This window comes from Cynoglossus semilaevis, chromosome 7 (assembly GCF_000523025.1).
Source record: "Cynoglossus semilaevis isolate Cse_v1.0 chromosome 7, Cse_v1.0, whole genome shotgun sequence".
In the NCBI taxonomy this organism is placed as follows: Eukaryota; Metazoa; Chordata; class Actinopteri; order Pleuronectiformes; family Cynoglossidae; genus Cynoglossus; species Cynoglossus semilaevis.
In genome coordinates, this window is record NC_024313.1 from 6,479,402 (window position 1) to 6,492,900 (window position 13,499).

The following is a 13,499-nucleotide window of genomic DNA, read 5'->3' on the forward strand; positions in this document are numbered from 1 at the left end:
GCAACTTCCTACCCTCAGATTCCTGCCATACTTCTGGATATCTGCTGAACAAACTGAGGTGAACCTGATCCATGCCGTCATATTTTGGCACAGTGAAGAGTTTCTAGCACTCTCTCACTCACTCTTTCTCTCTCACTCTCTCACTCTCTCACTTGCTCTCCCATAGTTGCAGCGAAGAACCATCTGTCACTTGTGCTTCTGCCAGTCTGCAGTTCATGGTCCTCACTGTCACAGTATTTAATTTAGGATAAAATGACTGTAATGAAAAACTACATTTTCAACACAGCAGAATAAACATATGACTGATTCAAGAAGCAGGTTTTGACAGTTAACCTCATACACTACAGTACAGTATTAGTACACCTACGACCTACGACCACTGTGTAGTCATACACAAATACTGGAAGAATATGAAGTCAAATTCATCACAAAGATTTCCCTAGAAATTTGTGAGAAACGTGTGCAGAACTCTGACGTCGGTCCAATACCCCCTGCATGACAACAGGAATTTGGGTATTTTCACACACACACACACACACACTGTTTGTACAATTAAAAAATAAGCTGCATCTTTTTCTCATGAAATTCTAAACCTGTTCAACAGAGCAGTGTGAGAATATTCTTCATTGACCCCGACGTTATCTCTGGTACTAATTCATTTTTTTAACCTTTGAACAGAGATTTAAAGATTTCTTTCTAATCTTTACAGTAACCTTGGCTGACTCCTGGAACTATATGTACTCATCAGATAGGAGGCGCTGTATCAGTCGTCTCATCTGACTCCTCGCAGATCAGATGGCATACTTGACCAAAACGTCAACTTCCAGATGACAGACCGTCTGTCGCAGTCCTGTTTGGTGCCATTCATAGTTACCTGATTGAGCAAGTGCAGTAACAAGGTACAGTGTGTTACAGTGTGTTACAGTGTGTTACAGTGTGTTACAGTGTGTTACAGTGAGTGTACGGAGGACAGGCATGGCGTGCCTTTCTAAAAAGGGGAACTTTAATGTAGGAGGGTGACAACATCAGTGACATCACCAGGTGCCTCTCTGTCTGTCTGCACATCACACACACACACACACACACTGTCTTTAAGGACCAGTCAGACAGCACTGTCCTCCACCTGTCTCCACTGTTACCTGCCTCCACTTATTACAAGGGTCCCCACTGTAAGTGCACATGTCAACAGTGAAATTACAGGGCAGGGATGCGCACACAAACACAACATATTTGTTTTGCTTTTAAAAGGCTAATATCCGTCTGCACGCAAAGTGATACCTTCATTGTTCCCTCACCCGCAGTCCCTTTCCTTCCACCCCTCTCCCCACCCTCCCCGTTTTTTTTTTTTTTGTTTTTTTTTGGCATTCTTTGTTTGTGACCAGGCCAAAAAACAAAGCAGGTGATGTTCAAAGGCAACAGTGACGGGGACATGAATGCAGACGATGCGCGGGGATGATGGACACACGCTGGTGTAATGACAAGGAGGCAGAGCCCGGGTCCAGACAGCGTGGACTTCACCTGTAGTGATTACAAACCATTTCTGTGGCTGCGTCTTCAGAGCCGCTGCTTTGTTCTCCTCGCTTACACAGCACTTAGCTCCTGACTAATGAATTAAGGCGCGAAAATGTGTGCAGATGAAAGTGTCTGGTCGAGACAGGCGACGGGTTTGACGAGAACAAAGCCTGAAGTGCAGTGTCTTTAAACAACGTTTCTTGAAAAACAACATTTGTCTGCCTTCACCTTTAAACACACTTTTGGACGTCATGTTTTTTAGAAATATAACAAACCAGGTATTATAATAATACCATTGAAGTGAAGCAAAGGCCTATAGAAATTACTAATAGCACAAGAGTAAAATTTACTTTCAAAATTTGAATATACTTGTATTGAATATTTAGTAGGATAAATCCTCGAATATTTCATATTTATTTCTGTTGAGGCTAACACTACATATAAAGTATGTCTACTGTATATGTATTTTAGATACTCTTTACTGTACTGCTAGTTAGTCCTGCTAAGTGTTAAGAAGGTGAATGGTTGAGCCAGTGTCACATGTTGTTACAGCGGTGGGGGGTTTGTTTTTGTCCTCTCTTCCATCGCTCTTTCACTACGTTGGCTTTAGTCCACCTGAGTGCTTTCTTCCCCTTTTTCAACACCATCAGTATCAACAATGACACACTCCTCAGACTGACTGGCTCTGTGCCTCTGCTTACGTGTGTTTTCCCGCTGAAAGGAATCGTGACTGCGTCTCAATAGAAACTGACAAAATGTTTTTATTCTGAAACAGACAGACGTGATTTCACCGTTCGACAGCCCTGGACGTGTTCTCACGGATCTGATTTAGTTTAAAAAAAATTAAAAAGTAATGGCTGCTCTTTTGTCGTCTACCAACACAGGCTGCAGCGTTAATCACGACTGAAACTCTACAAAAGCAGGCCGGGCCTTGTTGACCTTCCCGATGATCGTGCGTGATGACGCGAACACATTCAGTATTTCCTATAATTTGTTCGCCGATCGTGTCCGCCCCTAGCCTGGACCCTCAATAACATCCTGCAGTCGGAGGACATCAGAAGGAACAGGTCGAACTGACCCTCCACTACATCATACGTGGAACAGGACAGAGCAGAGACTGTTATTCCGGCCTGGGCTTAATGACAGTTGAAAGAGACAGAAACAGACAGGAAGCCTGTCCCCTGTGATCTCTGTATTTTAGAGCTTCCTTATTATTGCTTTTGTGCTGTGTAACATTGAGATCCCTCAGGCTGCCATTATTGTGCCAAAGAACTGCTCCTCCACTTTGACGCTAGGACGCTATATATATGTATCTACATATGTAGATACATATATCTATATCTATCTATATATAGATAGATATAGACGTCTCTTTTCAAAATAAAAAAATAAAAAAAATAAAATAAAAAAACTATATATATCTATATATATAGATATATAGATAGATAGGTATAGAGGTCTTTTTTATTTTGAAAGGAGACAAAATTACCAACTTGTTCCGACCCCTGTACGATGATGTATTTTGAAAGGAGACAAAATTACTTGTTCCGACCCCTGTACGATGATGTAGCTACTCTGTAATATTTGAATACCTCGTCCTCACCTGGACTTGTCTGGACTTGCCTTTGATTTTTTACCATATCATTTCCTTTCAAGGAGATGTTTAAAATGAATGGACTACACAGTATTAAGATTAGAATTTAAATTCAAATTAAATAGATCTCCCTTAAAAAACCTACAACCCACAGGTCCCTGTCAAGGTCAGAGGTCGGCTGAAGGCAGTGCTGGTAAATGAGTTGTATTTTAGTAGGACTTTTGGGGGTTATTATCCAAATAAGAAATGACACAGATTACTACGTGACTGGGCGGCCGACCGGGTCTTTTTTTATCTTTGCATGTGACACTAGTTCATCCTGTGTCATGATGTCACAATGCTGATGTTATGTCTTAATCTCATTGATTGACAAGATAAGCCTCTTCCTCTGTGTTGTATTATTTATTTAGTCACGGGGGGAGGAGGAGGAGAGGGAGGGGGAGAAAAAGGAACACCACTGTCTCTCCATAGGTAAGTCTTGACACGAGCGGCTCAGAGCAGAGTTCAGGGAGATTTATGGATGAGTTAACCTCGTAGTAACCCTGCGTCGTGAAAGACAGCAGGCGGTCATCCCTCTTTGTCCACAGCAGCAGAGACAGGTGCTTCCGACTGCAGGGGGACAGATCACTGTCGACTGTGGACAATGGTAGAAAACAGGAGGAAGAGGAGGAGGAGGTGGTGGTTTAATTTATATGTAGACAATTTAAAGCCGACTCGATCCTGTGTCCAAACCACACGCAGACATGTGAAGGGAGTAAAATGTCCATATTTCAGTGCAACCACAAAGCGAGTCCTTCAGGCTGTCAGTGATTTGTCTTGGCTCCTCTGTTGTCTGAAGAACCAGAGGTGTCAGGACAATAGTACTCTGACCCATATCTGAGCCTGACAAAGGTAAACAGGAAGAGATCCTCTTTGCATAGAGGTGTATTTCTGACTCCTAGTGCAAGGAAGTGAAGAAGAATAGTGTTGGGGGGAGAAAGAGGAGTAGCAGGAGCCTAAGATTGTCCTCTGCCCCCCCGAACCTCCCACTCCCAAACCCCCCAATTTAACTACAAGATTTCCAGACACTAAAAGATCGATCAGAGAGGTATCTTAATCCCTTATTTAATTTAAGATTATTGAGGTTACATGACGGTAGAGAAAACCAAGTCACACTGAAACTTCAATACAAAAAAAAAAAATCATCATCAACAGCAAAACAATTTCAACATTTTAAATGATGGCAGTGGTGCAGTTATGAAGTACTGTAGTAATACTACTGATTTATAAATAAGTACACAAGAAAGCTGTGGATAATTTGGTGTGTTTAATCTGTTGTCTAAACGTGTCACACCTGATCTCGAGGAAAGTACCATTAGGATTTTTTTTATTAGCATGTAAGCTGAATATTCAGTACAGTAACTTTGATTTTTGAATAAAGTCGGAGGCCTGTCCTCAACTACAGTCAGGTCCATTTCAAAGAGGTTAAAGGGCCAGGGGTTGCCCCCAACCCAGATATTTAAAACACATCCATACAAGTTAGCCTTTGCTGGAGTCAATACTCTCTCTCCAGGAGCAGCGGCAGCAGCCTACAGTACAATAACATTTTTGGGTATGATCCAAAAGTCAAAGCCTGTTGCCATCTTTGGTCATGTTAACTTCAAACAGAAGGGACAGGGTGTGTCCAACTTAATAAACAAATAACATGCAATTAACACATTCCAGATATGCATAGGGATAAACCTGTTAGCATTAGCACTCGCTAACTAACTATATGGAGCAGTTAACTTCTGTTTACTGATGTTGTTCAGCCCTATATATACACTTGACACGTGTATTTAAGTAACCACTTTTAGCTGCTCCCAAAACAGACAACCACAGGCACTACAATGTGTCCTACTTTAAAAAAAGAACATTTTACAGCACTTATTCACGCACATATTTAAAATGGTGTGTATTTAGTTATGTGGCTATATTGCTAGTTAACTTGCCTACGGCCAGCTAATGTATTAACAGGTAGAATGTAGGCTAATTTAAAGCTACATTTACGGCGTCAAACATACTGACCTCTGCACTTTCCCAGATATATTTGCAAAAATGTTCATACGTGTCCAGCATGTTTTTGGTCTGCTTTAGGACAGTTAGCTTTACGCTATCATAGAATGTGCTCTATACGACCTAAAACATACGGTATCATTGTATTTGCTGTGTGTTAATTGGCCATAAAAAAGGGATGATTATGTATGAGCAAATACGTCATGTAATGAAGATGTTCAATAGTGTATTGGACATTAGTACATTGACGTAGAATTAACAATTAATTATCATACGTCTGGCAACGCTGCTACTTAGTAGTCCAATCAAAAAGCCAAGTTAGCTTTAGACCAAGCTTTTTCTGTCTTCTGTGTTAATACAGTCACCCATTATGAACTTCATCCACTGAGAATGACACAACAACTCAGCTGAATCATCTCTTGGTTTTCCTTCTCTGACAAAAGCCCTTGTGTTTTTCTCCACTTTCACTATTTACACTTCCACGATAACATGCCATCGTCAAAGAGCCTTATTCTTGACTTCCTGCGGATCAGTGGCGTGACAGTTCTTGACAACAATTCATACACTGAATTTGAAAGTTACAACGCTCTGCTATCTGCCCCCAAGACATCTCACTGTCAGACCAGCAGAGGTATCCAAACAATGTGTTTCCTTTTCAGCTGAAACAAATACTGCTGTATAATTAAACCTGTCTCTGGGCTCTTATCTACATAGCTGGAGGATGACATGCAGCCACAATGTCGCATGGCAGGAGACAAACACAACATAAAAAAAAGACAGGGTCTGTGCTGGAGACGGTAGAAAAATATTTCCTAAATAAAGATAGAGACTGGAGTGAACCAAATGCAGTGTAGTGAAGTCTGTATTTTATGTTTCCATTTTTGGACTTAATTGATATTTTTCCCAAGCATGTGTTAATTTCAGTGTGTGTGCAGTGAGAAATGTTCAAAATGCAGATATACACTTTTTTTTTTACACATTTAGTCTCAGGCACAACATCATTACAAAAAAGTGATTTCATAGTAAAAATGTTGCCACATTTGGCAGCTTTTACCTATAACGTTTTACCTATTTGAGTTTTGTTTTTATTTTTTTTAAAATCATTAATACGATATTTACCCGTACTTCCCGTGCTGAGAGAAAGTTTTCTTATACATAGTCAACTAAAACCTGACTAAGACTTCAGATTTTAGATCACTAAAATATGAACAAAACGAATTAGTGTGTCATTCAAAAAACTAAGCTAAAATCAGAATTGGCTGTCAAAACGAACGCCGGTACTGTACGTGGGTGTGTGCAGCTGCTGCAGTGCCCCCTGCTGAAGAAGGCAGCCAGCGAAACCTTAGACTGACGCTGTAACTGTGAAAAAAAAAAAAAAAAAGAAGCTTAGAATGAATCACAACACACAACATACTTAGGTTTATTTGTTGTCTTTCTATACTTTTCTTAGTTTAACTCCACTGTGACTGCATGTAGATCAACTGAAATGAACCTGCAATCATTTTATACAGAAAAGAGGAAAACAACTTAGAAAACCACGGAGTAAAACAAAGTAATTCCCTCTCTCATTTTTAATACCCCATTGTCGCCCTCTGTCGGTTGTTTAAGATTAAATCGGTACCAGTTAAAGGTTAAAACCTGCAGTGAAAGATCCAATATGGAGGGAACCAGCATCAGCCCTTCCCACCATGACAGTGACGAGTCAGTATTGCATATTCAAAACATTAAATTAAGTCTTTAAATCTTGAATGTCTGTCCCGTGTCCTCCACTGTGTTCCTTTCGGTAACTAATAGAGGGCGCTGCAGAAATTCTTTCTGCCCTTGTTGTCGTCACGTGGTTGTCTTTGGAGCGCTGCTCTTTGACTCTGAGCCGCTGAAAGGCTGTCCGGCGTCTACTGTTGATGTTTTGCAGGGTTCACAGAATCATTACCAGAGCGAGTATTGTAACTCTGAATCAACGGTTTTTGTGTCAAAAATCAAAAAACCTGCCCCCCAGAATGTCCTTCCAATACCCACAGGCTTACCGTGACGAGGCGGTGGTGAGTAAACGTTTGTGGCAGGTTAGCCAAGCAGGCTAACAAGCCGGGCTGCTTAATCATCACTGTTTCCCATTCGTTACAATGAGCCTGCTTTGTTAGCATGCTAGTTCGATTAGCGATTCTAACTAACTAACTTTACAGTCGCTCAGAAGATCTTCGCCAGCTGACCTTCATATACTTCCAAAGAGCTCGAGACTAAATAGCCGTTAATTTACACTAACCGATTTGTGACAAGATCGTACAGTTTTTGTTTAACCTTTTCCAGAACCTTTTTTTGCTCATTCAAATAGCTTATTATCATTCAATTTTTACACGTTCCAGGTGGATGACTATCATGGCCACAAGGTATCAGATCCATACAGTTGGCTGGAAGACCCAGACAGTGAAAAGACACAGGTACAGCCAACATTTGATTTATTTATTTTATTTTTTACACTCTTAAAATACAAGATGGTTAAGTGAATATGATAGCAGGGTGTCATAGGGTTTCTGATTTATGGAAGGCTCATCTTTTTCTACTAGGCCTTTGTCACAGCTCAGAACCAGTTGACATTACCGTTTTTGGAGTGTGAAGTTCGAGATCTGTTCAAGCAGCGAATGACAGAGCTGTATGATTACCCCAAGTACAGCTGTCCCTTTAAGAGGGGGAGTCGGTAAGGCCTGGCGTTAGTGTATTGTTGAAATATAATCCTTTCAGTTTATTGGCATTTCATTTTTGAAACTTCACTCACTTTCAAGTTTTCTTCCTGTCTCTTCAGGTACTTCCACTTCTACAACAGTGGGCTCCAGAACCAGAGTGTGATGTACATGCAGGAGAGTCTAGATGCTAAGCCCACTGTCTTCTTAGATCCAAACACCTTTTCTGATGATGGAACAGTAGCCCTGCAGGGTGAGACTCTTGTCCATGTGTTATGTTTTAGTTTTGTTTTGTGATGGAATTCATTTAAAACTTCAGTTTTCATGTCCTCTGTCTTTGAGGCTATGCGTTCTCTGAGGATGGGGAGTACCTAGCATATGGTACCAGTGCCAGTGGATCAGACTGGGTGGAAATGCGGTTCTTGCGTGTCGAAGGTGCCATGCCTCTGGAGGACCGTCTGGAGCATGTCAAGTTTAGCTGCATGTCCTGGACTCATGATGGAAAAGGACTCTTCTACAACTCTTACCCTGATCAGGAGGGGAAAAGTGACGGTGAGACAAACTGTTGTTGAATAAATAAATAACTATTTTAAGGTGTTAATACATTTTAAAAATATATTAGAATAAGTGATATGCCTGAACTTATCTTATTTTCGTTAGGCACTGAAACCTCCACTAACCTACACCAGAAGTTGTTTTACCACGTTCTTGGAACGCCGCAGTCTGAAGACGTGCTGGTTGCTGAGTTCCCTGACCATCCAAAATGGATGAGTGGAGCTGAGGTCAGCACGCAGCGGTTTTGTGTGTGTTATTAAAGCTTTAATGAGTGTGCAACCTGCCAGATTGAATAACCATAATAACCAACTGTGTGCCTCAGGTGTCTGATGATGGCAGATATGTGCTGCTGTCCATCAGGGAAGGCTGTGATCCAGTCAACAGACTCTGGTACTGTGACCTTCACACCACTCCTCAGGGTATTACAGGTATGATTGTGTAGGTTTAACTTACTGTTACTGTTGTGTCACTGTCGCAACATTAAAATACTTGTCCCCTTGTGTTTAGGACTGTTGCCATGGGTGAAGCTCATCGACAACTTTGACGCTGAATACGAGTATGTGACCAACGAGGGCACGGTGTTCACGTTCAAGACCAACCTTGACGCCCCGTGCTATCGTCTCATCAACATCGACTTTGCCTCTCCAGCTCAGAGCAGCTGGAAGGAGCTCATTCCTCAACACGAGAAAGACGTGATTGGTCAGTTGCCGCTGCAGGATAAATAACCACGATCAAAGACAATGACTTTTCCTTTTCCTTCATTTTAACTTCCCTTTCTTTTTATTCCCCAGTGTTTGCGACCTGTTCGTACTCCTGCTACCTGTTTGTGTGTTTCCTCCACGACGTGAAGAATGTGTTGAAAATGTACCGTCTGAGCACAGGAGAGGAGCTGAAGACCTTCCCTCTGGAGGTCGGTTCCGTGGTCGGTTTCACAGGACGGAAAAGAGACTCTGAGATCTTCTACTACTTCACCTCTTTCCTCTCTCCAGGTACTGTACTGCCACACACACTGTCTGTAAATAAATGCACTGAGACTAGGAATCCCGGCTGTCCCACAGTTTATATAAACAAATAAAGGACATGTATCGTCTTCTGTGCAGCCATCATCTACCATTGTGATCTGACAAAGGAGCCGCTGCAGCCTCACGTCTTCAGAGAAGTCACAGTCAAAGGTTTTGACCCCTCCGACTACCAGACCACCCAGGTAACCTGGACCAGGACCATGATTCCTTTACTACATTACATTCTTTTCATAAATTCCTACATATACATCTAAGTGTTTTAAAAATGAAATAGTGCCAAAAAGGATAAAAATATTGCAAGCTACATAAAATGATAAACATCATAGAAAACGTAATGGTTTATGACCCATTTATGTATAAAGTTTAACTCGGTTAAAAAAAAGGAAATGGCTCAAATAATTCAAGAACAGCTTCATTGTCTTTGACAAAACTCCTGTCTCCACCTGATTATCTGTCTGTCCTTCTGTTTTTTTTTTTCGTTTCCTTTTTCAGATCTTCTATCCATCCAAGGACGGTACTGAAGTCCCCATGTTTATTGTCCACAAGAAAGGCCTCAAAATGGACGGATCACATCCTGGTTTCCTGTACGGCTATGGGGGCTTCAACATCTCCATCACGCCGAGCTACAGCGTCTCCCGCCTCATCTTTGTCAGGCATCTGGGAGGTGTTCTTGCTGTCGCCAACATCAGAGGAGGAGGGGAGTACGGGGAGACCTGGCACAAAGGTGAGGACAGTCGTTCAGCACTGCAGAACGATCTGTTTTCAGGATGTGAGAATGTCGCCTGTCATCCATACGTGCTGCTGATTCATTGTCAGAACCTGGTTTGAAATCGGGTCAATGCAGCATTTTCACTGAAAACGCATAAAAACCGTGGTTTGTGGTATAAAGAAAACTTGTTCGTTTTCCCTTCCTTCCCCTGCAGCTGGCATGTTGGCCAACAAACAGAACTGCTTCACAGATTTCCAGTGTGCAGCTGAATATCTCATTAAGAAAGGATACACCTCTTCTTCCAAACTCACCATAAATGGAGGCTCCAACGGGGGTCTGCTAGTCGGTATGTTTGTGTGTGTGTGTGTGTGTGTGTTTGTGTGTTGTTGGCTCGTGGTTGAACTCGATGGTCTGACGTGCGTTTCTTCTCCTTTAGCTGCCTGTGTGAACCAGCGACCTGAGCTGTTCGGCTGTGCCGTCGCTCAGGTTGGCGTCATGGACATGCTGAAATTCCACAAGTTCACCATCGGCCACGCCTGGACCACAGACTTTGGCTGTTCAGAAGACAAAGAGCAGCTTGACTGGCTCATCAAGTAGGTGCCAATGTCAACTCCGTCCTCAGGCCAGCGCCTCCTTTTGTGGTCCATGGATCTGAAGAACTTCATAACCAGAACTGACACACTGACATACAGCTGCTTAAGCCCGGATGTGGAGCTAAATGTTAATTAAATATAGCATTCATTTAATATAGCTGTTTCTTTATTGAATTTGATTTTCATTTATAAAACTTAGGCAAAAATGAGCTAATTTAGCCAAATGCTAACAAATCGATACTGAAGATACTTATCAGACAATTTGACAAAAAAAAAAAGTGAAATGTTGGCCCGGAAATAGCCCATCGTCACCAATAATTGGACAAAATAATTTAAAAAATCACATCAGAAACGGAAGTAGGTCAATGATGAAACAATAAAATCTAAATGTAGTTAAAAACAACTACATATTAATGTTGACCATCATAAGACCTGAGATGTTAGGATATACAGTCATATAATCAGTGTAATTGTAAACATTTTTGACGAATCTTTTAACTTCTTTGTACCAGATACTCGCCGCTCCACAACATCCGTGTCCCACATGGGGATGGGATCCAGTATCCCGCTGTCCTCCTGCTGACTGGGGACCACGATGACCGGGTGGTGCCCCTCCACTCTCTCAAGTACATCGCAACCCTGCAACACACCGTGGGTCGTTCCCCCAAACAGTCAAACCCCCTCTTCATCCTCGTGGACACAAAGTCTGGCCACGGCGCCGGCAAACCCACCAGCAAGGTGATTCAGGAGGTGGCCGACACCTACGCCTTTATCGCTCGCTGTCTCAATCTGTCCTGGGTCAAATAACTGGCCTGTTTTTCTAACAATAGTCGTTTTAATGGTTCACGTTCTGGAGGATTTAACAGCAACGGTTCACACACAGCTGTTTAAAGTTTAAAACATTTTACCTTGTTTACAAGAACTATGGTCAGTACTGAAAACTGAAAATAATACACATCACATACTCGATACATACTAAATGTTCAGCCTCCTAATGAAGAAACATTTAACTGGAGCAGGGGCGCAGGCTTAAAGTTGCACTGAGCAGAGTAGCATTAAAGGGTGTGAACGGTTTCTTGACGAATTATAAGTATCAACAGTTCTGGAATTCTTACTTAGTTTCATCACGAGGACCAACACCTGCCATAAAGTCAGATTGGGCACAAAAGTTCAGCTGTTGTAATAGGGTTTTGTTTTCCTATTTACTAATTAAGATCTTACAACAAAAGCCATGATCTGCAAAAAAACATCTGTCATTATTTTGACCTTTTTTAATTGAAATGTTAAGATGAAAGGTCTTATTAAAGATAAAGAAAACCTAAAAAAAAAAACTGGCATTTTGTGGAAACCTTTTTTCATTATTATTATTTCTCAATTTACACAAACCTCTAGTGTTTACTCATCATTCATTACACCACGTCAGACTTTCACCTTTACAGCCACAGGAATCAGTCAATCAGAAGTTAAGGTCATGAGCCTAACGTGAAAATCCTGATCTGAATCTGTGCTGTCGCGATTTGTATACATTTTTTATGCACAGGAGAAAAGTCGGCTTCAGAACCAGACTGTCGGTCTGCTGGAAACCCGGTGAGACAGCATTGTGTGAGTAATGACTCAGGCTGAGGGAGGTTGTTCAGAATCCAGTTTGTGTGGGTGAGACACTGAGTGAGTGAGTGAGTGAGTGGATTATAAATGTCAGTTCCCACATGAGTTCTACCTCTTGACGTCTGTTGATTCCTCACCTTCTAAAAGGTAGAAAACAAGATGCCACAGCTACAATTACAGCTTTTTCATGTTGTGTTTATTGGTTTCATAGGGGGCAGAGCTCCCTGACCTTTTATGAACGTCTGAAGTGGTCTTCCTCTGGGCCTCCTCATCTTTTTAAAGAGGCTGATGTGTTGAGATGATGTGTGTAAATGAGAGTCGACTCAGAGTAAAACATCTACTGATGGTCGACCAAATGCAAATACAGTGTTTTCAGTGTTACATTTTTCCTCTTTGGTCCAGTTTCAGTCTCAAATGCAAATACAGTGTTTGTTATTTTTCCTCTTTGGTCCAGTTTCAGTCCACAGCCCAGGGGTTTGGAACCTCTTCTCTGAATAATATAGAACATACCCTGATGTTCATGCTCATTCGTCTCTTAGCCGTCTATCCTGTTCAGTTTAAGGTGACTTTGGGCAAGAGATGAGTATAAACCTTGACTTGTCACCACTTAATTGTGAGGTTTATCACGTTCAGAGTCAAACTGTCCTCCACCTCCTGGTGTCCAGATAATCCATGTCTGCATGTGTCCTTGTTCACTGGTGCTGATAATAACTTAAGGGGTGTTTCATTTAACATTTTGGAAATTTTTACTGATTTATTTCATAGACTGCTTCATTTTCATGTAGGGGAAACATCCAGATGGTTAAAAAAAACAATACTAATACAAAAAATACAAACACAGGATTCTTAAAAATGCCAAAAGATAATTATTTTCATAGAAGCAGTAATTTAAGAAATCACAACGAAAACAATAAATAGTTGTTTTTATCCAGACCAATATAGGTTTAGCTGAAACACCCCAGAGCATAACGGGTGGACGTTAACAGAGTTAAAATAACTCAACATTTAGATAAATTGACACAATAGCTCAGAAAAATAAAAGCTAGACAAAATATAGAAAATACGGTAGGGTGTAGGTCTAAAATAATTAGCACAGCAAATTAAAGCTAGCAAATGTATAAAACAATGAACTGACTGTCAGATGCTAGGGCATTAATAGAAGTATTTTTAACTTAGCTTTTACTTTATAATTAATGGAAG

The 13,499-nt window shown here is 41.3% G+C and overlaps 1 protein-coding gene and 1 long non-coding RNA gene across 4 annotated transcripts in view; both read left to right on the forward strand.

The window, feature by feature from the left end:
* LOC112487224 (uncharacterized) overlaps nucleotides 1-3,006 on the forward strand; it is a 16,354-nt gene extending 13,348 nt beyond the window's left edge. For all 3 annotated transcript variants that reach the window (XR_003050120.1, XR_003050122.1, XR_003050121.1), the window contains 4 exons: nucleotides 19-58; nucleotides 167-513; nucleotides 710-899; nucleotides 2,397-3,006. This is a non-coding gene — a long non-coding RNA (uncharacterized LOC112487224). The remainder of the gene's footprint in view (nucleotides 1-18; nucleotides 59-166; nucleotides 514-709; nucleotides 900-2,396) is intronic.
* Nucleotides 3,007-6,961: 3,955 nt separating this feature from the next.
* On the forward strand, nucleotides 6,962-12,025 carry prep (prolyl endopeptidase). The gene is made up of 14 exons (XM_008313097.2): nucleotides 6,962-7,179; nucleotides 7,501-7,575; nucleotides 7,702-7,832; nucleotides 7,938-8,068; nucleotides 8,158-8,367; nucleotides 8,476-8,597; nucleotides 8,693-8,798; nucleotides 8,878-9,069; nucleotides 9,162-9,359; nucleotides 9,471-9,574; nucleotides 9,885-10,116; nucleotides 10,316-10,447; nucleotides 10,538-10,694; nucleotides 11,207-12,025. The coding sequence occupies exons 1-14, from the start codon at nucleotides 7,042-7,044 to the stop codon at nucleotides 11,499-11,501; spliced, it is 2,223 nt and encodes a 740-aa protein (XP_008311319.1). The 5' UTR covers nucleotides 6,962-7,041; the 3' UTR covers nucleotides 11,502-12,025.
* The last annotated feature ends 1,474 nt before the right edge of the window (nucleotides 12,026-13,499 follow it).

What these genes read in the sequence shown, in the direction of transcription:
- prep (XM_008313097.2), top strand. Translation starts at nt 7,042, where the DNA reads ATGTTTTGCAGGGTTCACAGAATCATTACCAGAGCGAGTATTGTAACT. An exon ending in CCCTTTAAGAGGGGGAGTCG is followed by an intron (nt 7,833 to 7,937) that starts GTAAGGCCTGGC and finishes CTGTCTCTTCAG; the next exon opens with GTACTTCCACTTCTACAACA. An exon ending in CAACGGGGGTCTGCTAGTCG is followed by an intron (nt 10,448 to 10,537) that starts GTATGTTTGTGT and finishes CTTCTCCTTTAG; the next exon opens with CTGCCTGTGTGAACCAGCGA.